We start from the raw sequence: 25,837 nt of genomic DNA on the forward strand, positions 1-25,837 counted from the left end.
TTGCTTGAAAGTTTACCTAGAAGCTTCAGTGCAGTCATAAAAAACGAAGGATTTCTTACCAAATACTGAAACCTCCATAACGGTAAGTTGCATATGTTAAAAGTTATCCATCTAAAATTTAAAGTGTGCTAAACAAATGTCTAGGTAAAATAAGTTGTTTTAACAAAATTTTCAATTCCTTTTTTACAGGTAGGTATAGCTTGTACAATGTTCTTTTATTATATGTATTATTTTTTCAATTGTTGGTAATTTTGATTACAGACACAACTTTAGACTCAAATTGTAGTTTATTTATTAGCTTTAGGGGGAAAATAGAAACCGTGAAATTTTTCAGATTTTTGGACATCTTGCAATCGGCGCTGGAGGTCGGAAACTTCGATTATTATTTAGGCCAACAATATAAACAGGTAACAAAAAAATCAGAAATACCGAATTAAATGCAACTATTGAAATGACAAAGTACTGGACTATAAAAGCTCTTTTTGATTTTATAATCTAAACCCTTAATGTTTATGGGAAATTTCTATGACTAAACATTTTTGGATGCAATTTATCTGTCCGCCATTTTAACACTTTCATAAATTTAATGTGATCGTAGTTTTTTTTTCTAAAACTACACAGAAATACAAAAATTGAAATATTAGCAATTAAAAAATAAATAGAAAACCATTTATAATAATTTTTAAAATTTTCAATACAAAACACAAACAATAGCACTCATAAGATTTAATTGTCACTAAAACAATTTTCAAAAAAATGTGTAAACTGCGTAGTTCCAAAATGTTAGAAAATGATATTTTCAAGATAAAAAAATTATTATGAAAAAAGTCTAACTCTTCTACCTATCAATCTCATGGTATTATTATTATTAATTTTAATGTTTGTATTCATTTTAAACTTTGAGCTTGAAAAAAAAGATATTAAAATTTCAACAAAACAATACCTTTAACTTTGAAAACAAAAACTTTTGTTTCGCTTTCCTTCGAAATTTGTTGTAATAGAGTTACACACATTGCACGCTTCACCAATGCTTCGTAACCCTCATTTTTCCAGCCCTGTACACTACAAGGCCCACCAGAACGTCCAAAATAATTTTTTTTCCAAACACAGTGTCAAGCTTTCATTCTTATTTGATATATATGTAGAAAAACAAGGAAAAGCCAAACTGCATAATGTTTAGATTCTAAGTTGATTTACGGCTTAGTTCTTGACATTTGGTATTATTTATTTTACTACACTTCATTTCAGAGTATACACCAATATTTTTGAAAAATAAATATTTACAGCCATGATGTTCACATCAACATCGTTTACGTATAAACTTCACACCCTTCAATGTAAGGAATTTGGTTTCGAAGTAAGGTAGATATTTCCTTTTTGTATGTGACCTTTTATCATCAGAGGGCTTATTTTATTTTCAACCACAAAAAAGAATAACTAGAGATTATCCTTGAATGGGTTAATTTGAGTTAGGATATTTTAATAAATACTTATAAGTATTCTAAGGGACAATATTGTGGGTATTACAATAAGACTTTTCGCTTATATGACAGGTGAAATCTTAAAAAAAAAAAATTTCATGAAGGTACAACAAACCTTCATTTCAAAGATTACGAAAAGAACAGACAGGACTTTTGTGAAGATCTGATTTGCATATTTTGGTGAGAATTATTGAATTATATGGGGGTTTTTATAAGGATTCTCAGTTAATTAAGTTTTCTACAAGGATCAAAAGCTTGAAACCTTTAAATATTATTAAAGTATCATACAAATATTCATTTACACCCGATAAAAAAATCTTTTCCTTTAAATAAAAGATGAGTTTAATTTAACAGCTTTTGGAGTAAATAAATTAGTGTAATTAATTATTATAAGGACTTTTACAAGAAATCGAATATTTTTTCTAATTGATTGGCAGTGAATAAAGCAGTAATTATAATCTGTTTTTTGTTTGAAAACATTATCCTTCACAAGTTCACACTTTAACAACTTTTCTAATTAAACCATAATGAGGTCAAGACACACAAAAAATAGTTTTAGTTCATAAAACAGATCAAATAGCTTTGGAAACTTTTCAGACATGGTTAAAGTTTGTCTTTATGTTGGTTGACTTGAACATTACCTCTGATGGACTATAAAGAATAACTTTGTGATGGTTTGCTGAGAATAAGAATTTTAAAAACTCAAAACAAAAGCATCAATCGAATCTGAGACAAAGGTGACGTATTTTAATTGCTCCGAGAGAAGTTAAAAAAAAAAGAATTGAGTACCAATGGTTCGCTTAGAAACTGGTTGTGGTGCATTTGGTATTAATTTTTTGACTTTTGGGATCGAGTGTCTATATTGACATCTTTGCAAAAATACATAAATAACTTCTACAATTATTATAATTAACTTTTCTATAATTCATGATTTTTTAGTGATGAATTACATACTACCTGTCAAAGTTCATAACAAAAAGAAATGCGTATACGCCCAAGTAACCAAACAATATTTTTTCTAAGATAACCATACAAAATCAGCGGGAAAAACACATTTTTTTTCAAAATATCACATCCCTGGCCTTAACTTATTGCAAACTTAAAATCGTGTTGCAAAATCGTAAAGGCTTTAGTCTTATAGTTATAGTTCTGAATTCTTATTGCAATCATTAAGTTTTTAAATTAACCAATTACTTTATTGCTGTACTAGAAATTGTTCAAGCCTTTAAGTTAATTTTCCAGTTTTGCTGCCCCAGATCTGAAAACCGAATCATAGTTCTATTTACTGGCGACATAAACATAGGAACTATATGGAAAGTTTTGCATTCGTAAAACATTTCGAATTGGAGATTTTAATCAAATATGCCATTACGATGGTAGAGAAATCCAAAAAAGTGGGTCCTCTGAATCCGTTCATCTGTTTGTCTATACGTCGGGGACCCTGCAGTCCAAAGCATTGGGTCAATTAGCTTAAAATGTTAAAATTAAGGTTTTGAGCCCATTCGCTCATAGTAGGTACATATAAAAAATTTGTTGGCCAACAATCAAAAATTCAATTTTTCTCAAAAACAAACCGATATTCTTTTTTGATGCATTTGTGAACGCACTCCCAATGCAGAATGTCTGCAGTAAACAAAAAGGTCTGGCTTAGTCCGATTTGGGTGTAAACAGAGTTCACAAACGTCAGAAAAAATGGCTGCCAAAATGGCGTCAGCCACAATGTAATTTTTTTCTTTTTAGCATTTAATTCCATTTCCACGCTTATTCGCTTTGTAATTCAAAGTTTAATGTGGTTAGTTGTCCACACAGTACCTACAGTACTTTCATCATCCCCTTAAAAACAATAATTTAAATTATTTTTTATCAAAAAATGAACCAAATATTTGCCATTGCTAACATTCTTTACGAGTTAGTGCCGCTTCGCCCTTCTTGTTGTTGTAAACATTATTTTAATAATGCCCGCTCTTTCTGCAGCCAAACAAATTCAGCTGCACAATCTGCCCGACGCTGACGACAGTCTGACGTTTATGAACGGTAGGTATCGCAGTTCGACTAGGTTAATTCAATCGTAAATCTGACTTTATGAATGATAACGCAGTTCTTAGTTAGGCTGACGTTTATGAATACACCCTACATATATTAATAAAAGAACTTTTTAAACGAAAATTGAAGCATTTTATCTATACAAAATTTAAAACAAATCTGCTCTAACGATTATCAAATAAAAAATTTGAAAAATTAAGTCTTTTTCTAAAAATTTCAAGGATTTTTTGAAAGAAATTTTTTTTTTTTGCAGATACATTTTTAAATATTAAAATACAGGAAATATTTTTAAACAGACCCTTTGCATACATAAGTAAGGTCGTACGACCGAGGGATGCATTTTATTTAAGTTCAAAATCTTCCCTTGTTTATTTGTTGGTTGGTAGTTTGACAGCATAATATCTGTAAATTCGAAGTTGGTTATGGATTTAAAGACAACTAAAAAGTTGGTTCGTACTATTTGGAAATTTGTCTTAGCAAAATCGAAGAAGCGATGAAAACACCTAACAGGTCACACACCAAACATCAAAATAGAGTTTCGACAGTGTTAATTCTTTGAAGGTTAGGTTTTCATCTTTGTAAAAATGTTAACTGGATCATACTTATAAGTAACTACTCACTAACATGACGAAGATAAAACATTTCATTATCGTACGTTTGAGATACCTTTTTTTCTTAGACCGCATTTTAAAAACCGTCAAAATATTCACTTCAAACAAATTTAACTTATTGTTTACTGGTTACGTTTTTAGAAAACAACTTGTTTACATAAAATGAAAACCTACAAAAACAAATAGTAACTGATAAAAAAATATTTTTTTCGACAAAAGTATATTTAAAGCAAAGAGATTGATTGACTTCAATCTTTCTTTATCTATAATACAAAATGTTATTATTAATAGTTTTTTAAACTTTTATAAATATCGACAGACTGGCACAAATGGGAAGTTATTAGCTTATGTCCCATCCCAGTACAAATTGTGGAAATAAGGGAAATAAGGTTATAAAATACAGAATATTTTTCAGACCTTCAAAAAAACAATACACAAACTAAATAGAATCTCCGTTCCCCAAAACATATGTATGTAGATGCATGCTGTTATAAGAGATTAAATGTCAAGAAACATCACGGACAAAAATTTACCTTAACCGAGTGCGATTTTGTCTCGGTTAAAAAAAAATAGGGTAAAATGACCATATTCTCGTGAAAAATTCTATAAGTATCTATTGCTAATAAGATCCGAGCCAAAACGGTTAATTCATTACTGTTCAAAAAAGCAAACTGAATTGCTCTTATAAAACAAGTCAGTCGACTAAAATAACCATAACATTTTGCTTTTCATGTGTGTACATAACACATAAGAATCTCGTCAAAAAAAAAACTATTGATGTGGAGTTTTTAACACACCAATCAGTTTTTTTTTATAGTTTTCCCTATGCAAATTTAAGCAAATGAGAGTATTGTAATAACTCATAAGCACCTTGTTAGAAATTAACAGTTAATATTGTTTAATTAAAAACAACAACTGTGCAGTTTTAAACAGAGACATTTAGGAAATTTAAACAAACACAATTGAAGTGTCACTCGTTAAAAAACAAACAAAGTGTGTTGTCATATTAAAGCCGATAGCTCGGATTTTATTAACCGATTTATGTATTACTATTTAAACGAATACAACTTTGTTCAAATAACATAAGCAAACTGCTCAAAACAAACAACAAGAGTTATTTTATTACTGATAACTGCTCGGGTAAAACAAACCAGTTTATTCAAGAAAAACTAACAAATGCATTTTTGCTAATAGATCACAACCACACGGTTAAAAACAAACAATAAATGTTGTTTTCTATTAGCTAATAACTTGGATCTTTTCAACCGATTTACTTATGAGTATTTAAACAAATACAACTTTGTTCAAATAACATAAGCAAACTGCTCAAAACAAACATGAAGAGTTATTTTATTACTGATAACTGCTCGGGTAAAACAAACCAATTTATTCAAGAAAAACTAACAAATGCATTTTTGCTAATAGATCACAACCACACGGTTAAAAACAAACAATAAATGTTGTTTTCTATTAGCTAATAACTTGGATCTTTTCAACCGATTTACTTATGAGTATTTAAACAAATACAACTTTGTTCAAATAACATAAGCAAACTGCTCAAAACAAACAACAAGAGTTATTTTATTACTGATAACTGCTCGGGTAAAACAAACCAATTTATTCAAGAAAAACTAACAAATGCATTTTTGCTAATAGATCACAACCACACGGTTAAAAACAAACAATAAATGTTGTTTTCTATTAGCTAATAACTTGGATCTTTTCAACCGATTTACTTATGAGTATTTATACAAATACAACTTTGTTCAAATAACATAAGCAAACTGCTCAAAACAAACAACAAGAGTTATTTTATTACTGATAACTGCTCGGGTAAAACAAACCAATTTATTGTAGAACTGTACCTAAGACGCTAGTTATAGCTATAGGAAAATTCTAATTAATATTTTTAATATTTAAAAAGTAGTAACTACTTTCTGCCTTATTCATGTCGTAAATATACACAAATTATTTTCGCTCGTATTTCCATACCCTTTAAAAATGATCAACAAAAAACCACAGGCAAACCATGCTCCTATAGGTATAATGTTTGTTGAATTTTTCATCTTAATTTTTAACGTGTATATTAGCCGCGTTTTATTATCACCGTGATCTGATCCGGATCAGATCATGATAATAAAACAGCATTGGATCATCATATTTTTTATTAGGTATTTAAAGTTTGGTAGCAGTGTCAAATTCGTTCTTTCAAAAGTGACATTTCGAAGCAAACAAAATATAAACAAATACCCAAAACGGAAGCTGCTGTTGTTGATCGAAGTATTCATTTTAATTTGTATTTCTTTTCTCTTTTAAAAACTTTTATAATTTGCAGTTTTTATTTGAAAGTGATGAAAGCGAAGAATCAAAGAATTCAATTTTATCCCTATTGAATCTTATCGATGATGATTCAAGTTCCAGTTGTAGCTCCACAACTTCTGAAAATGTGCAAATCACAAAAATCAAAAAATGTTGAAAATACTTTTACGTGGGATTTTTTTGAAATCATTTTTTAAATTAAAAATGGTTGTAAGAAACACTTAGGTGACATAAATTAGAACTCAGAACCGTCTAAACCATCTCAATAAAGAGAGTAGTTTTGAAATGACAGTGGTTTGTATGTAACACTTCCAAGAATTTCGAGAGAAAATCATACAAAATTCTTAAAAGTGTTACATACAACCCACCGTCATTTCAAAACTACTCTCTTCTTTGGGATGGTTCAAACGGTTCGGAGTTTTAATTTTAAGTTTTCACTTTAAGATGTTTTTTTCCGATGCATTGAAAATATTCTTAATTGGTTGAAATTATTTTGGGATGTAAAGACAACTATAACCAATCAGGATCCCTTATTTAAAAAATTAAGTAATAAGATCGAAAAACTGACCAATAAAACACAGCTTAGTTGCTTAATCCAGCTAAGTTGCCTGTGAAAATTAAATCAAGTAAGTATGCTCAAAGCGACCAAGAGTCTCATCTAATATGAACTAAATTTGTTGTGAAAAAAGTGGATTAGCTGATTGAAACAAAGTGAACTTACGTTATTCAGCCAAGTTTACAGTGAAAAATCAACCTAGTAAGTTTGTATAATTTAACCAAGTAGGTTGGGTATTTAAAGCAGAGTATGTTGGCTTAACTCAGCCAAGTTGATTGTGAAAAATGAACCTAGTAAGTTTGTATAATTTAATCAAGTCGGTTGGGTATTTAAAGCAGAATATGTTGGCTTAATTCAGCCTAGTTGATTGTGAAAAATGAACCTAGTAAGTTTGTATAATTTAACCAAGTAGGTTGGGTATTTAAAGCAGAGTATGTTGGCTTAATTCAGCCAAGTTGATTGTGAAAGTAAGTTTGTATAATTTAACCAAGTTGGTTGGGTATTTAAAGCAGAGTATGTTGGCTTAATTCAGCCAAGTTGATTGTGAAAAATTAACCTAGTAGGTTTGTATAATTTAACCAAGTAGGTTGGGTATTTAAAGCAGAGTATGTTGGCTTAATTCAGCCAAGTTGATTGTGAAAAATGAACCTAGTAAGTTTGTATAATTTAACCAAGTCGGTTGGGTATTTAAAGCAGAATATGTTGGCTTAATTCAGCCGAGTTGATTGTGAAAAATCAACCTAGTAAGTTTGTATAATTTAACCAAGTCGGTTGGGTATTTAAAGCAGAGTATGTTAGCATAATTCAGCCAAGTTGATTGTGAAAAATTAACCTAGTAAGTTTGTATAATTTAACCAAGTAGGTTGGCTATTTAAAGCAGAGTATGTTGGCTTAATTCAGCCAAGTTGATTGTGAAAAATTAACCTAGTAAGTTTGTATAATTTAACCAAGTAGGTTGGGTATTTAAAGCAGAGTATGTTGGCTTAATTCAGCCAAGTTGATTGTGAAAAATGAACCTAGTAAGTTTGTATAATTTAACTAAGTCGGTTGGGTATTTAAAGCAGAGTATGTTGGTATAATTCAGCCAAGTTGATTGTGAAAAATTAACCTAGTAAGTTTGTATAATTTAACCAAGTAGGTTGGCTATTTAAAGCAGAGTATGTTGGCTTAATTCAGCCAAGTTGATTGTGAAAAATTAACCTAGTAAGTTTGTATAATTTAACCAAGTAGGTTGGGTATTTAAAGCAGAGTATGTTGGCTTAATTCAGCCAAGTTGATTGTGAAAAATGAACCTAGTAAGTTTGTATAATTTAACGAAGTCGGTTGGGTATTTAAAGCAGAATATGTTGGCTTAATTCAGCCGAGTTGATTGTGAAAAATCAACCTAGTAAGTTTGTATAATTTAACCAAGTCGGTTGGGTATTTAAAGCAGAGTATGTTGGCTTAATTCAGCCAAGTTGATTGTGAAAAATTAACCTAGTAAGTTTGTATAATTTAACCAAGTAGTTTGGATATTTAAAGCAGAGTATGTTGGCTTAATTCAGCCAAGTTGATTGTGAAAAATGAACCTAGTAAGTTTGTATAATTTAACTAAGTCGGTTGGGTATTTAAAGCAGAGTATGTTGGCTTAATTCAGCCAAGTTGATTGTGAAAAATTAACCTAGTAAGTTTGTATAATTTAACCAAGTAGGTTGGGTATTTAAAGCAGAGTATGTTGGCTTAATTCAGCCAAGTTGATTGTGAAAAATTAACCTAGTAAGTTTGTATAATTTAACCAAGTAGGTTGGCTATTTAAAGCAGAGTATGTTGGTATAATTCAGCCGAGTTGATTGTGAAAAATCAACCTAGTAAGTTTGTATAATTTAACCAAGTCGGTTGGGTATTTAAAGCAGAGTATGTTGGCTTAATTCAGCCAAGTTGATTGTGAAAAATGAACCTAGTAAGTTTGTATAATTTAACTAAGTCGGTTGGCTATTTAAAGCAGAGTATGTTGGCTTAATTCAGCCAAGTTGATTGTGAAAAATTAACCTAGTAAGTTTGTATAATTTAACTAAGTAGGTTGGGTATTTAAAGCAGAGTATGTTGGCTTAATTCAGCCAAGTTGATTGTGAAAAATGAACCTAGTAAGTTTGTATAATTTAACTAAGTCGGTTGGGTATTTAAAGCAGAGTATGTTGGTATAATTCAGCCAAGTTGATTGTGAAAAATTAACCTAGTAAGTTTGTATAATTTAACCAAGTAGGTTGGCTATTTAAAGCAGAGTATGTTGGCTTAATTCAGCCAAGTTGATTGTGAAAAATTAACCTAGTAAGTTTGTATAATTTAACCAAGTAGGTTGGGTATTTAAAGCAGAGTATGTTGGCTTAATTCAGCCAAGTTGATTGTGAAAAATGAACCTAGTAAGTTTGTATAATTTAACGAAGTCGGTTGGGTATTTAAAGCAGAATATGTTGGCTTAATTCAGCCGAGTTGATTGTGAAAAATCAACCTAGTAAGTTTGTATAATTTAACCAAGTCGGTTGGGTATTTAAAGCAGAGTATGTTGGCTTAATTCAGCCAAGTTGATTGTGAAAAATTAACCTAGTAAGTTTGTATAATTTAACCAAGTAGTTTGGATATTTAAAGCAGAGTATGTTGGCTTAATTCAGCCAAGTTGATTGTGAAAAATGAACCTAGTAAGTTTGTATAATTTAACTAAGTCGGTTGGGTATTTAAAGCAGAGTATGTTGGCTTAATTCAGCCAAGTTGATTGTGAAAAATGAACCTAGTAAGTTTGTATAATTTAACCAAGTAGGTTGGCTATTTAAAGCAGAGTATGTTAGCATAATTCAGCCAAGTTGATTGTGAAAAATCAAACTAGTAAGTTTGTAAAATTTAACCAAGTGGTTTGGATATTTAAAGCAGAGTATGTTAGTATAATTTAGGCAAGTTGATTGTGAAAAATCAACCTAGTAAGTTTGTATAATTTTACCAAGTAGGCTGTGAAAATTAACCAAACTGGGTTGGCTCATTAATACAGAGTAAGGTGCCATGGGCTTTTTTTTTTTAGTATGAAATAAAGTAAGTTAAATTTAACACAGTACTTTGTGTTAATTTAACCGAACGAATTGTTAAAAATGAACACATAGATCGTCTCTTAAAAAGAAAATTAAACAAGTGAGTTTGGTTTTAAAAACAGAGTTGCTTGTATAATAATAGCCAATTTGAAAGGCTCTTAAGAACCCTGTTACTATGCTTTTATCAGTTAATTTATTTTGCTAAAAAGAATCGGGTTTAATTTAGAGGGGAAATGATAACTACGTTAATTTATCACGAATTATCTTAACAGAGTTGACTAGTTTAATTTATGATAAGTAACTTTGCTAGCTCTATATTAACAGTATCACTTTGCTTTTTTTCACGAAATTTGGTAAAAAAATCATAATCAATTTTTCTGCGTGATGATATTATTCAATTCTTATTATCAGCTTTTTAGTTGAATTCTAAAATTTTATTCTGGGCCGATTTCTTATTTACTGGTAATATTTTATGAAATGGTCTATCCCCGATCCCAAATCTACATACAACAATATTTATACACCACACAAAGTCAAAAGACTGGCACTTTGTTTGTAAATTCATTACACAAATAAGCTCCACAAAACAAATTTAAAAAACAAATAGAAAACAAAATAAGATCAATATCCACAAATTGTTTGGTTCATATTGAAACTTTTTTGTTTTTCAATTTATACACATTTTTTCAACTCACCTGTCGCATGGCAGTCAAAAACCCTTGAGGATTAAAGAATCCAGTCATCCAAAAGACCTGTTGGAAAAAAGATGAAATTAATAATAAAAAATTCATTATCGTTAATTGCCTTTAAAAAATAAAACCCCGGGCCGGTTAGAAAGGCGACGGGGTCTGAAGTATTGTATATCGTTTTAAAAACATAACCATTTTTTTCCTTCTTAATTTCACTTCATATTAATTACTGTAAACATAATTTAAGTACTATTAAATAACTTTGAACACGGGTCATTTACCTTTGGTCTATCTGTTGATATCCAAGTTCGAAATTGTGCGTTTCGCTCAAGTAGCTCAGTATACCAAAACCCAAGGGTTGTAGATTCCCACGAAATCTAAAATAAGAGGGAAATTTAAGGATGCGGTTTAAGTTTTATGGCAAAAGACAAAAATTAAGGACATGAAAACGGAATGTTTTCCTATAGCTCTAAGTACTTTTGGGTCAAATCAACAATTTAATGAATGTTATGTCTTTATTATAAGGGTTAGGTTAGACTTTAAGGGTTTAAGGGTTGGGATTCATTATAAATGCTAGAACGTTATTTTAGGTTTTATTTTCATGGCTATGTATATATAAGGAGACAATTTTAAAGGGTTTTCTTTTATTGGGATGATTAAGATATTTTTTGTTTTGTTTTGGTTATCAGAGGACTTATGAAAACATTAATTTTTGTTTACGAGAGGTGGTAATTGAGTTGATTTAATTTAAGATTATGGCCAATATAAAAGGTAGCTGGTTCTTTAAACCATCTTTTATGTGGTTAACAGCTTGGTGTTATAATTTAGAATCTGAACATCTCCAAAGGATAGGGAAATATACGTCAAAGGTCAATTTAAACCTTTTTCTTTAATAAATTTAACCAAAAACTACTTTTTCGACAGTTCTTGATGTTTCCCGAGATCTAAGATTTTAAAACAAACACAACGAATGACATTTATCATTAAATTAAAGACGTTATTTTAAAGACAAATGCAGTTCATTTCTGTTCTCAGAAATACATACATATATACAACATTTCTCAAGAAAACGAAATTAAAAAACTGTTATTAAATCAAATAGAACATGGAATTCATTTGAATTTTTATATTTTCAAGCTCATTTTTGTAGTCATCAGGAGGCTATACTTGTCTGGATTTATATGTGCCAGAGATCCTATAGGCAGAGAGGTATATGTTATATGCGAAACAGTGGAACAGGAAAGTAAATAAAATCATCTTTTGATGATTTTAGCTACATATATATATACATACATTCAAAAGATGATTATTTAATTTAATCTCATAAAAAAGGGAAAACAACTTCGTTTTTTAGACTTGAGAAGAATCCAAGTGAATTATTTCAATAAAACAAATTGGAAAATAAAAGTCTGACTTTTATACCTCCTTTTTTATAGGAATATTTTAGGCCTATGTATGTTTATACAAAATTATTAAAAAAAAAATTCCACTCGTAAAATATGAGAAAAAGTCTAATATTTTCAACACACCTCCAAACTTAAAAATCTGATCCAAGCCGATGATGAGATGAATAATGGTAATGATGAGTAACTTTATAATTGAATTGCCACTTTATCGATCAAGAATTCTGCATTGAATCTTTATTTTCAGGGTCGGAGCACTTTAAGCACTTAAGGGACCGTTTTTTCTTCTAATAAAGTATTTTCGAATTTTTAAAAAACTTATATATTCAAAACAAGTGGTAACAAATATCTCACAAAAAAATTATAAAGTTGTATGTTTAAAAAGTGTTTGGAAGCAAACCTGGTTGAAAAAAAAATGATTTGGTAATAAAACGAACAAAATCAAATTTTGTTCATGTAGGGATTATGCCTTTAACAAAATAGACTAAACATACCCATTGATTTATGGTGGTTAGTGCGTTGGACTGTCATGCCAGATGTCTTGGGTTCGATCCCTGCCTATGTATATCTAAAGTTTATTTCACTGGTACTGCCTCTTGCGAGGAATTTTCAAATACTCCAAGAGCAATACTTGTCATGAAAAGTGCTTCCTCACATAAGCCGTTCGGATTCGGCTTTAAACTGTAGGTCCCCTCTATCCCTGACAACAATACTCGGCCACAGTAATAGTTGAGAGTTGTAAGTCACTAGGACCTAGTTCTCAACGGACTGCTGCGTCACCCAATTTGTTTTTTTTTTTTTTTAATATATCATTCAGGTAGCTGCCTCGACTAATTTCATATGACGCCATTGTGTCTAAAAACTTGAGATATTCCAAATCCACGTCATTAATTTCAGTAAGAAAAAAGCCGGTTAAAATGGTTTTGTACAAGAGTTAATGATCAAAAATGAAGTATTGATTGCTTTTTTAAACGAGCCAAAAGAATAGGATAGATAAAAAAGCTTACGCCAGTGGTTTTGCTACCGTGCAAGAACACCTCTTCAAAATAATAGCGTTGATACCATTCGGACCAGCGGATTTATGAATGTTAAGATCTGTAAGAACACTCGCCACAGTACGAGTACAAAAAATGGGTAAGTTCTAAAACACCGAAAGCTCACCTCTTTCTGCTTGATAAACTCTTTGCAGCACAAATCGAAACATGATTTGGTCTTAGGTTTAATACTTTTAACCCTATTCTTTCCCTGATGACTCATACTATAGTAATCTTATCTGCACTGGAGTCTACGTCACTACTAAGGAAGCATAATAACCAGTTAAAGATCCTGAAAAAATTATTGAAACCGTCCCAGGTGGCTTTCTCGTACTGCCAAACGGTTCTCTTTGGAGCTTTTTCTTTAACTGGATTTCTTTGACACGAGAAAATAGCAGGTATGACACTGTGGTCAGATGTGCCTAGAGGCGTCAATATACTGATTGTGTACTTATCAGGATCATTAGTGAGAAACAAGTCAAGTGTATTTTTTTGTCGGCCATTAACGTCTGATTTTCGAGTAGGCTCATTGGCAAGCTGAGTAAGATCATTAAACTCAGCAAAAATCTCAGCACACATTGCTTCGGATTGTGAACATTGAAATTGAGGGAGACAATTGTTTGGATGGAGTCAGATAGAGCATCAAATTCCTGAGAAGTAGAAACTCTATCAAGTTTTGGGTTCCTATAAAGAATACAATAGTGAATGATGTGTTTATTCACGGAAAGTTCTATGAAATTAAAGAGGGAGTTGGTACAATGACCATATTGTGGGGTTTTCTTTTGTTTTAAATACGACGAGGACATGTACCTCCTCACTCGAGCTTTCACTGACAACTTGATGGCTATTATGTCGATGAATTGAAACACCTTTAAAAATGAGACATTTTTGAAATTGAGATGAATAAATGCGTTTACTTTGAAATTCAAAAATCATGTTCTTTGGTAAATTCTTCAAAATAAAAAAAAAAAAAAAAAAAAAATAGCCTATGTCCATTGTCCTGTTAACTATTAATTACTTCTCAATTTTCAAAACGGTTAATATGTTTTTTTCTTAATTTTCGACAGCTTATCAAAACGAACTCTTCTTTGTAAAGACAAATTTCTCTTTGCATATTACTGAAAAGCCTTTCAAAATTATTAATATAATTTGTGTATTATTTGGTGAACAAAAAGAACAAATATTATGTTTCAGAACTTTTTAATTTTCAGAAAAAAACTTTGAACTTTGCAAATTTGAGTTTGGTGACAAGTTTGTAGCAAATAGGAAAGTTTTTCAATTCAATAATTACCTCTGTGTAATTTTGAGTTTGATGAAACTTAATATGCAAAGTAAAAGTGCAAAGTGAAAAACGAAAAGGTTTTTGGTGAAATAGGGTTTAAGTTATTAAAACTTCAAACTGCTAAGTACGCCCAAAAACTGTTTTTTTGAAGACTAAGAAAAAGCGCAACACATTCTTGAACAATAAATTGTATGATTATTTCGCAAAGTACAAATCTTTGTCTTCTTGATACACTTTAAATCATTTAGTTCATTTCTTAGTTTCTGGAAATCGTCATTAGTTATTCGTTATATTATTTTAGTAAAAATAATTTTTCAAATTCATTTTTAGTACTGATCTTGACTTCGAACTTCTATTAAACTATCTACTCATTATTTTAATGTTTCCATAATGAATTTTAAAATTTTCATTTTGTAGCTATGTTTAGAGGAAGTTAAATTCATAAGAAAAATAAAAATGACATTCAAACCATCTTCACCTCCTCTATTTTAGAGTTGCTTATAAGATTTATTTATTTGAGACAAGTGAACTCTTACAACTTATACAAATTTTAATGATAATTTTAAGAAATACTATCAATATTTCATCGTTGTGGAAGTATTGTAGTTTTTGAAAACCATCCCTAATTTTTTTGAATTGAAATTGAAATAAAAAAACCTTTTTTGGAATTTCAAAAAGTAGTATATCTTAAAACCCTGATGTGAAAGAGTAATTTCGGAATGGGTTTTATATTAAGGCCATAGTGAAATTTTCAACCATACCGTATTTGTTTGAAAAAAAGGAAAACTAAACATTTTCACTAAGAAGCTTTGTCTTTTTAAAAATTTAAAAATACTTTAAGCTTAAAGATTTAAACACATTAACTAATACAAATCGATATACGTATTTATACTTATGAAGAAATAAAGCTACAAGCTGTAATTTTGTGTCTTTGACATAGGTTGATGTCCAAAGACAATTTCCTACAATATTTCTGCCCCAAAGGTAGATACAGATTCCGGACCTTTGTTTCACCAATTTCCCTATTAGTGCTCCTCAATTAAATGAAATAAGGATTCACCTACGTCAAGAATATAAATCTATCTCTAACAAATTTGTTACGAATCGCAAAAAAAAAAAGAAAGAATTCAGCCGTATTTATTTTAACCTCCTGGCCGGCACCTCGCTTCTTCATCGTCAACTCGTCCTTGTCGTCGTTCGGTACAATTATTCTTCCATAAACCAAACCGCTACACACATCTTAAAATCATCTCGCTGAAGACCTCTCCCTTCAATTCCACAGTTGGAAGATGGTTGAACATGAAGAAGGATAAATCCAAGAAGACGATAGAATATTATTATTTCAATTTTATTTTCAAATCAGCATAAGTAGATACATATTTTCATACTTTGCTCCTTTTTATCCCTTTCACCTGAATGCACACAGAATAAGACACAGGGCAGCGCGGTGCGGTGTGGTGTCACCTATATCAACCAAAGACGTGGTGTCATCCATGTCATTTTGTGTGTGGGCTGTGTTTGGAGTAGTCATTGCTTCTTGGAAGGTTGGTAAAAGTGTTGATCAGCATCACCATCACTTTGGTCGAAAAGTTACTTTGATGTTCGTTTTCTTTAAGCTGCTGCCTTCTTACCACAACATTTCTTTCTGACTTGCCATTACCTGTCTTGCGATGGGATTTATGCTTTGAGATAGAAAGGACTATAATCTAGTGTGGGAGGTTTACAGAACTACACAACACCATCAGGTACAAGGCCACGGACAAATAGATCTCTGTTTATGAAAAGTGTAAATCAGAAAAGAGACTCGTATATTGAATCTTTTGAGTGTAATAAATAAATATTTGAATTCATGTCCTGTCCTCGTCGTCAATTCCTGTCCATCTGCGATAATACTGTATCTCTTGCATGCTATACGAATTCACACAAAAGGATTATAATTGAATTTGAATTTATTTTTTGTATGGGAAAGTTGAGGAGGAGTTATTTTTGTATACCTAACAGAGAGGTGTGCATAAAGCATTCATTATGAAAATAAGGACAATGGATGTACATACATATCTATGTAGTTGTATAGGTATATACTACCTATTATGGTTTAATGTATGTAGGTGTATTTTGCTTGGTTAACACGTTTGAGTGCAAATGGCGTAAAATTTACTAAAAGAAAGGACAAACAAAAAATACAAGAGTCGCAAAAAGGATATATTCCCAGTGGAGAAGGCCATAAATGAATCACGAGAGTGGCGAGGTGTTGCAAAAGAAGACAAAAAAAAAAAAACAAAAATTGAAAAAAGCTTTTAAAAAAGTGAAAGAAAAAAGTACCGGGGGTAATGTTGAGGTTTTAATTAAATCACTATTTGAATAGAGCAGAGACAGCGGACAAAATCCAAACATGTATGTTGCTGGCAAAGTGGTAGGTAGCAGTTGGTTTGGTATAATCTAGTGTCACATCTGACAACCTAAAACAATGTAAGTTTGAGCCAGAATAGCCAAATGGGTTCAAAAATGTTAACGAGAACAAAAAGGATTTCAGAAATTGGCAACCTCTGTCGAACTTGAATGTAGGAAATTAAGGCTTACAAAGCTCTCTAAGGTCATAGAATTAAAAATAGAAAAGACTTTTATGGTATTCATTATAATATGTAATCAGGGAAAATAGAATTTGATTCATGCAAGGGCAATCTTTATCCGATAAAAACAAAGATGAATGATAGTAAAGAGTTCTGCCCTTACAGATTCTTAAATAATCACCCCTATAACAGAATTTAGGGAATAAACTATAATGACAATTTTAACTATTTTCCCAACGTTTGCTACTACCAAATCCGACGCAAGAAAGTTTAACGAATGTCAGTATTCCCCGTTCAACAAACATTTGGTTGAACTTATTTGGTAGTACTGAAATCGCAATTCTTTGCAGTCCCTATGATTTCTATATTCTGTCAGTGATGCCAATTTCGAGACTAATACAAATAATAAGCGGTAAGAACATAAACGTAAGTTAAAAGTTTATCGGCCAATCAAGAAAGGGGGTGGAAAATTGATTATAACATTTAAAAACGGAAATGAAAATCAAACAGATATTATAAGTATCCATCGACCCGTATATGAAGTTAAACAGGTTTCTCTATTTTCGGTGTCTTGAATTATATCATTATTTAAGAAGTTATATAGTCTCTAGGAAAATACCGAGCACAAAAACATGTACTTACCGAGCACCTGGGATATCGTAGATGATTTGGGCAATATAACATACATAACTGCAAACTAGTCCGCTTAGAATTGTCTCCAAAATTAAAAAGAAATGCACTGAAGTCCATCTTTTGTTTATTTTTAAAATCACTAAATAAATAAATTGAATTCTTTCACTTTATCACTTTATTTATCATTTTTCTTTGTTTGTTTAATTGTATGACATTAAGATGTCAGAAACTGACAGCGTCGATAGGCAAGTTCAGAAATGGTAAGGTAGTCTTAGAAATTGACAATGTTTTATAATTTAAGTTATAAAACAAATGCGAAAAGTCTTTGGTTCGAGTTCACTTACCGACAATAAAATTCTTTGAATTAATATAAAATATAATGCCATTAAAGAAAGTTTTAAGATCATACAATTAAAAATTGAAGTTTGGTATATTTTCTGGACATATATTATAGACGTTAAATCAATTAAGTAATACTTTTTAATTTAATTTAATTTAAAGTTTTAATCCTGCAGAAATTGCTTATTTTCAAAAATTTAAATGTTATTTTTTCATTTTATTTGGAAAACGCTAGTGTATAAAAAAAAAATAAATATAAATATAAATATAAATATAAATATAAATATAAATATAAATATAAATATAAATATAAATATAAATATAAATATAAATATAAATATAAATATAAATATAAATATAAATATAAATATAAATATAAATATAAATATAAATATAAATAATTATTTATATTTATAATTATAAAAAATTAAATACAAATTTATTGTTTATACAATTTTTCAATTTAAGTTTGAAAACATTTTTGGGATTCAGTTATTCAGAGCTTATAAATATACGCTTTACATTTCAATTTCTTCAAAAATGATGACCCATTTTCAAGATATGGAGTTTAAAAGAAAACATTTTAATATTTTTTTTTTAAATCAAAAATGAAAGCAGTGACATTTTTGAACATCAAATATCATCCAGACAGCATAAGAGAAAAATGATTGAAATCAGCTGACTAGTTATTGAAGAAACTTAAAAACAAATTAACGGTTCTATGGAGGGTACCCTGCCAAAGAAGCAATTAATTTGTGTTATTTTTAATCTTACAATAAAATTTAAAAAAAAATGCCTAATTCGAATTGACTTGCAACCTAAATTTCCAAGGACGGAATCAGGGGACCCACTTTTCTCGACTTCTTCACCATCACAATGTCATGTTTGATTATAATCTCGAGTATGAATTTACGAATGGAAAACTTATATAGTTCCTATGTTTTGCAAGTAAAAATTGAAACCGAAAAAATATTGAAATGTTTTTTTAACATTTTTACTTGTATAAGTAATATTTGATAATCAAATATTCCAAATGTTACTATTTGGATCAATACTATTTTTTAATTCTATATATCAAAGCCGGTTCCATATTTCTTATCAAAAATATTTTTAAACTTAAATTGAAAAATGTTATATACAGATACGGGCATCAAAATGGATACAGTTGCTTAAAGTAAAACCAAATTAAAAGAATAACATGCATTAGAAGTAGTTTTAAGCTTTATCAAACAAAAGTTACGACTCTCTTATGCAAAAAAACATGGGTTTTATATTCCGTTCCTTAATTAAGACTGTGTTTTTGGTGGACATAATAATAGAAACACGTTGGAACACAAACCTTAATATTTAACTAGTATCAAAAATATTAATTTTTAATATTTTTGTATTACTTTTATAAAACAATTAGTTCACTTTAGGAATTAAATTAAAATTATTTAAATAATATTACAATTAACTCTAAGGAAAATATGGGGCGTAGTTAGCATTTTTCCCTAGAAGAGAAATGTGTAATTTTAGTTTTACGAAGTGAGGGAAATAGCTGGAATAATGAGCAGATCGCTGAAAGCCAAAAAAACTGCTGGGAAAACCAAGCAAAACAACCCAATGAGAAACCTGAAAGATCATTTGCACCTTTAAAAAAAATCCTTTCAAGTCTTCAAGGGAAATAAAAAACCAATAACTCAGAAGGATCTCAAGAATGGTGCCCTTTCTAAGGAAGAAAAATATAACAACGTGGTTTAAATTCACCCATGATCATTTTGATCGGAGTTGGCCAAAAGGAGGCAAAAGGTGAACGAATGTTCAATGGATGGACGAAACAAAGATAAATTTGTTAAGTGATGACAGACAAACCGTTAGAAGGCTTCCTTTGAAAGAGCTAAATCCCAAATACATCCAGAAAGCGATCAAGAATGGTGGCGGCGTTGGACCAACACATTTGATTGAGGGTTTTGGATTAAATGCGAAGTTGAATATCATGAAGGATACGAAGCAGCCTTATGCGGATGAACATGAATCTCAAATGTGTTCCACAGCAGGACAACGACCCTAAACAAGCACCAAATCTGCTCAAAAGCATTTTAAAGTCCAAAATATCAGCGTATTGGAGTGGCCATCCCAATCGCCTGACTTAAATCCAATAGAACTTTTTGGGGTAGATTAAAAATGCGCTGTTAGGAAACATTTAACAAAAAATAAAGCCGAACTGTAGAGGATGAACAGAAGTGATACAATATTTCAATTGATAGTTGCCGCCGATTATTTGGCTCAATGTCCAACAGATTTCACATTGTAATTGAAACTAAGGACCAGGCTATAATACATTAAAATAATGTTAAAATCCAGAATAGCTTTGCGTTTAATTTAATTTTTTAAATCTATGTATCTATTTTAATGTCCACTAAATTTCTTCCCTTTTTAACATACATATATGAATTAAAAATATTGTTATAGCTTTACTATAATTAATGGGTAATTTTAGTTTGCAAGAAAAAAAAATATAAGAAAATGAAGGGCAAACTTAAAAAAAAATCTTTTTAAGTCAATAAAAAGAAGTTTTAAAACTCTGGTGTTTCTATTTTAATGTCTATATCTGTATACAAAATTAACTATTAAAAAAAGCGCTTTAACAATTTTCTGAAAAAAGTCAATGAATCAAGGTTTTGTTTTGATTACTTAAATGATACTTAAACTTTATTATTTCATTTCTTAATTTTAAAATACAAGTTATAATATTATGTAAATAGTGTTATAGGGATAAAGAAGTAAGTTTTTGTTATCCAGTCGTGCATTTTATTTGTATAAGGAATGGGAAACAATTAAGAAAAATGGTGAAAAACCGATAAAACTCAAAAGGGTGTTAATTAAAACTTAAAGAAAATAAAAACAAAATGTGGATTCTCTTATTTCGATTCCTTAAAATGTATCTTAATTTGAAAAAATCATAGTTTCTATAAACAACAGAACAGAAAAACATGTACCTACAGAGTACTTGGGGTATTGTAGATGCTTTTGGCGATATTACATAGCACCAATCTAGTCCTCTTAGCAGATTGGTCTCCAAAATGTAAATGAAAAATGCAGTCGGCCCATCTTTTGCTTATTTTTAAGATCATTAAAAGAATAGAACAAATTATTTCACTTTATTACTTTGTTTAGCTTTTTTCTTTGTTTATTGAATTATATGACATTTAGATGTCAGAAACTGACAGCGTCGGTCGTCGATAGGAATGTTCAGAAATGATAAGGTAGTCTTATGAATCGACATGTAGTTCAACGGACGAAGTTATTATAAATTAGGTGGCGCAACAGTCAATAGAGAATCAGGGCCTAGTGACTTCCAACTCTCAACCATTCCGAACGGATAATTTGAGAAAGCACTTTTTTTCTTGCGATTAACACTGCTGCACAGTTTTTTTGAAGTTATGTGAGTTTGCTTGTCTATGAAGATTGAAAGGTGAATAATTGATTTTTGAAATTTATTAACTTTAGGTCATCGCTTGAATTTTGTCAAATTATATTAAAAGGAGATGTTGAAATGGTAGACATGTGCATTCAAGAGGACACAAGCGTCCACAGGTTTTTCTCAAAACCAACCTCTGTCTATCAACTCCTACTCTCACCTCCACGTTTTGAACATCGGGTGCCTAGTACCTCAACTGGAGATTGGGTTCCAACCCCAGTGGAAAGTTGTTGGCAGCAAACGAGCGAGGTGGGGAAAGGTGTTTCCACTAAGGCACCTCTCCTTATCCAGACGGCAGCGGAGGAATGCCCGAGATGGAATCAACGGTGGCGTCTACAGTTCCAGGCCTATAAGGAGCGGTTTTATCCGGCTCCCCATCATTGGAGTTATACTTAGGATCTGGCCCTGCAGGCTGGAGGTTGTGATGTAGGGGTGACTTCCTGGCCACGTAAAAGCTTTCATAGTTGCAAAGCACCAACAAGCCTCGGATACAGACGGATTTACTGTTGACAACAAACGCAAACGAATAAAGGACAACGAACTTCGGATATGCACGTGGAATGTTAGGTTTCTATGCAATATCGAATTTACCAAGTGATGCAAAATAAAGGTGGAACTAAGAAATTAAATAAATTAGGTGGCGCACTAATCCATTAAACAGTAGTGCCTTGTGACTTACACTTCTCAACCTGTGTACTGTTTTTTTAGGGATGGATGGTACCTAAAGTTTTAAGTCGAAACCGAACGGTTTATTTGAGAAAGCACTTTTTATAAAAAGAACTACTCTTGATTTGTCAATTCTTCGCAAGAGCCAGTACCCGTGAAAAAAAACTTTAGATGGCACGGGCAGGTTTTGACCCCAAGACCTTTTGGCATGGTAGTAAAAACACTAACTATCATACAACACGGGTAATACTAACCACTTATAAACTTAACAAAAATTACTCTCAAAAACGAAATTTCCAGAAAGCCAAAAATTACGAAAATTCAAAATCCTAAAATCTATGATCTTTAAATTATAAAATCCCGAAAAAAAATAAAAAAATGTTTACAATGCGAAATTATAAATTAAGTAAAGCTCTTGTTTTTCGTATCAAATGTGCATAATAACCAAACCATAAGGATGGATATTCGATTTCTAAAAGCTAAAAGTTCGTTCATTATCGAGATTTTGATCTTTCGGGATTTTGGAACTTTGGCTCTTCCTGATTTTTGATTTAGTAGAAAGCATTTGCAAATTTACGAAAAAAACGATCTGTTCTTTTTGGATGATTGTTTTGGAATTCTTTTCTTAACATATTTAGGGGATGTATACTTTAGATCAACTTTGACTTTTAACATTTATAAAACTACTTGCGTTCCTACATATGTATGTATATGAATGTATACGTACATAAATAAACTGTATATTCGTTTTTAAAATGAATCCTTTGAATTAATTCAATTCTAAAATTTCCTAACATTATTATTTCTCACAACACGAATTCATTTTTTTCACAATGAATCCGAACTCGTTTGAAAAGAAATACGAATTCTTTTGTCACCTCATAACATACCTTTGTATGTATATTGGGGTATGGAGTGATAAAAATAAGTTGGTAGCTTTAGCTGAGACTTTTTTTTTTCTTTTTTTTAAAAGTCTTATTTAACATTCACTTGAAATCGAAGTTCTATACAATCGCTTTTCAATTCGAAATCTACATAACTTAACACCTTCGCAATGCATCTCAACAAAACCACCATCATACACACACTTTACCTTCATCCAACGTTCGGGAATCCTTGCGTCGTACATTGCATCCAGTGACTCTTTCAAGGCAGCACTCATAACAATTGTACCATCAATTGCTAACTTCAAATCACGCAAACATGAGAACACTTCTTTGATAACACGTTGCATTCGATCGATTTCTTGTCTGTAAAATTAAGTAGTTTTCTTTTTATTATTTTTATTGAAAAATGTATCGATCAATCTCGTTTATCACACCGTTTATGATGAACTTCTATATAAAATGTGTAACAAAAGATTTACCTAAGAAATATGTTCATCGGGAGCAACGCACCCATTCGGTTGAGATTTTCACGTACTTCGAACTCATTGTATTGGGGCGGAAGTTTCCTTAGCATATCGTCAGCTAATTGATAGACGATAGATTCTCTAGTCTCACCACCACCACCGCCACCCTCTTTTGGCTGCACACTTAAGATGGTATCCAATATGCCTTGAAGAAAAATTGCAGAATTTATTATAGAGACATCTGACATCATTTAAAAAAACCCGCCTTTATATTATTTCTTTTTCTATCCCAAGTGAATAAAATGTCTGCCACACACTCAACAGGGGGCGTTGGAATTGACAAAAAGTTGACATGCATTGAGGTTCTTTTATATTTTGCACTAGAAGGGACAATTTTATTTTTATATACCAAATTCTAATAACCCTTCCTTCCGTCTAACCGCATTCTGTGGCCCTGTTCATCACACACATACAAATTCACCTCTCTTATATCGAATAGATTTTATCTACATCCTTATATACGAGGGTGTTTCTACTGCTTTTCACTAGTGAACAAAGTGCACAATAAGGTAGGAAGGAAAGTGTTTATTTCGAGTGAAAAATATTTATTTAACTTTCACGGAAAAAAAGGTCTAAGAAATATGTTTTCTCAATTAAAACATTTGTGTTTAACTTTTCACGGAAAAAAGGTCTAAGGAACGTGTTTTCTTAAGTGAAATATATTTCTTTAACTTGTCACGGGGAAAAAAAGGATTGTGGAATCAATCTCCTTTTCATTTCACAGATTATGACGCTGAAAATTTATATTCATTTCACTTAACAAAGAAAAAACAACTTGGTTCATTTCATTCACTTCGTAGGCTGTGAAAAAAGCAATTAATGTGAAAAAATATTCCATCGATATGATGAAAATAACAAAGCTAAACATAAATCACTTTGTGTTGTAACAATTCTTCAAAAACACGACCACAGAGGGAGACCGCACCAAGTGGAAAGTTATGTCACCCAACTTGAATTGCCCAACTGGAGACATCTAGCTAGGGACCGAGCTAATTGGAGATGTTGGTTGGATGAGGCCCTAGTTCACATAGGACTGTAGCACCATTTAAATAAGTAAGTAAGTAAATGTAACAATATAAGAGTCAGTTTTTGTAAATTCTGGGAAACGTAATCTACATTTAGTTATTTTTTAAATATGTATGTATGTACAGATGTATGTATGTATGTATAATTTAAAAATGAAAACGCGTTGTTCTTTAAGGGCAACCTTTTTAAGTGAACAGGCCTATTCCATGATTTTTGTATCGACTTTTACCCAATCTTCGTTAAGGAATCCTTTAATAACCCTAACTTAATAGAAAACAAGTTTAAACCTTTTTCAACCCTCTAGAGTTCTTTGTGTGTTTTTTCTTTACTTTTATTGCATTATATTGATAAATCTTTATTTGTTATACAGGATGTTGCAGAATTTTTTTTCTTATAAAAAAATCATAACTCTTCTGTTTTTAATTTTTCATTTCATTTTGAAGGTATACTTATGAAACAAAATTTTGAAATTTATAGCGCTTTAGAGAAGAACAAACCAGTTTTTTTTTTAAATAATTACTCGCTTATTAAAGCTCTAAGAGCTAATCGGCGTCATAATAATGTGCGAAATCCTTGGTGGTACGATTTCATTAACAAGAAGCTCTAGTTGATTTCTCTCTAGATGGAAGATAACAACTCACACTGCTGATGCAAATGTGGAACGGATCTCACAAGTATTGTTGAGGCTTAATGTTGAGACTAAAGAGTTTAAAAACATCCACAAGAAGGCGCTCTAGTCAACTCGATGTTTCGCACAGGTTATTACAAAGTTCCGTTTTCTGATCAGGGGCGATTCCTCATAGTTAGCTGGTTTAGCGGCGCTAAACCAAGAATTTTAGAATAAATATAATTTTCTAATATGTATATCATTTGGTAATTTAATTACTCAACAGCTGACTATAATGTTAAAAAATTCAGTTGTAGTTACATTATATGCAACTTTTCTACAAATCTTCATTTTATGAAATAAAATTCGCATACAATAATTTATTTTAAAGCATTGGGCTTTGGGCGTCGCAAAAATTTGCGCTTAGTACTTATCTCTATTGAGAAATACATTTTAAGAGAACTAAAAAAAAAACGTTAATTTTTATGATAAAGTCATAGACAATTTTATAAAAGTTGAAAGGAGAATTGAATTTATTTACCGCTGAGCAAATTTGTACTTCTTTTTTTTTTTTAAATGTAAGATTTTATATTTCGTACGGAGTTTATTTTTGTGTTATCATCTTTTGTTGAAAGAGTATTTTGATTT

At 30.8% G+C, this 25,837-nt stretch overlaps 1 protein-coding gene across 4 annotated transcripts in view; it reads right to left on the reverse strand.

Annotated features, from left to right (window-relative positions):
* Positions 1-25,837, reverse strand: part of LOC129953873 (dynein axonemal heavy chain 5) — a 106,637-nt gene that overhangs the window by 19,846 nt on the left and 60,954 nt on the right. For all 4 annotated transcript variants that reach the window (XM_056067391.1, XM_056067389.1, XM_056067390.1 and 1 more), the window contains 4 exons: positions 23,512-23,701; positions 23,239-23,395; positions 11,037-11,132; positions 10,762-10,818 (listed from right to left, as the gene is read on the reverse strand). In XM_056067391.1, the coding sequence (XP_055923366.1) occupies positions 10,762-10,818; positions 11,037-11,132; positions 23,239-23,395; positions 23,512-23,701 (500 nt within the window). The remainder of the gene's footprint in view (positions 1-10,761; positions 10,819-11,036; positions 11,133-23,238; positions 23,396-23,511; positions 23,702-25,837) is intronic.

The sequence above is a fragment of the Eupeodes corollae genome, chromosome 1 (assembly GCF_945859685.1).
Source record: "Eupeodes corollae chromosome 1, idEupCoro1.1, whole genome shotgun sequence".
NCBI lineage: Eukaryota > Metazoa > Arthropoda > Insecta > Diptera > Syrphidae > Eupeodes > Eupeodes corollae.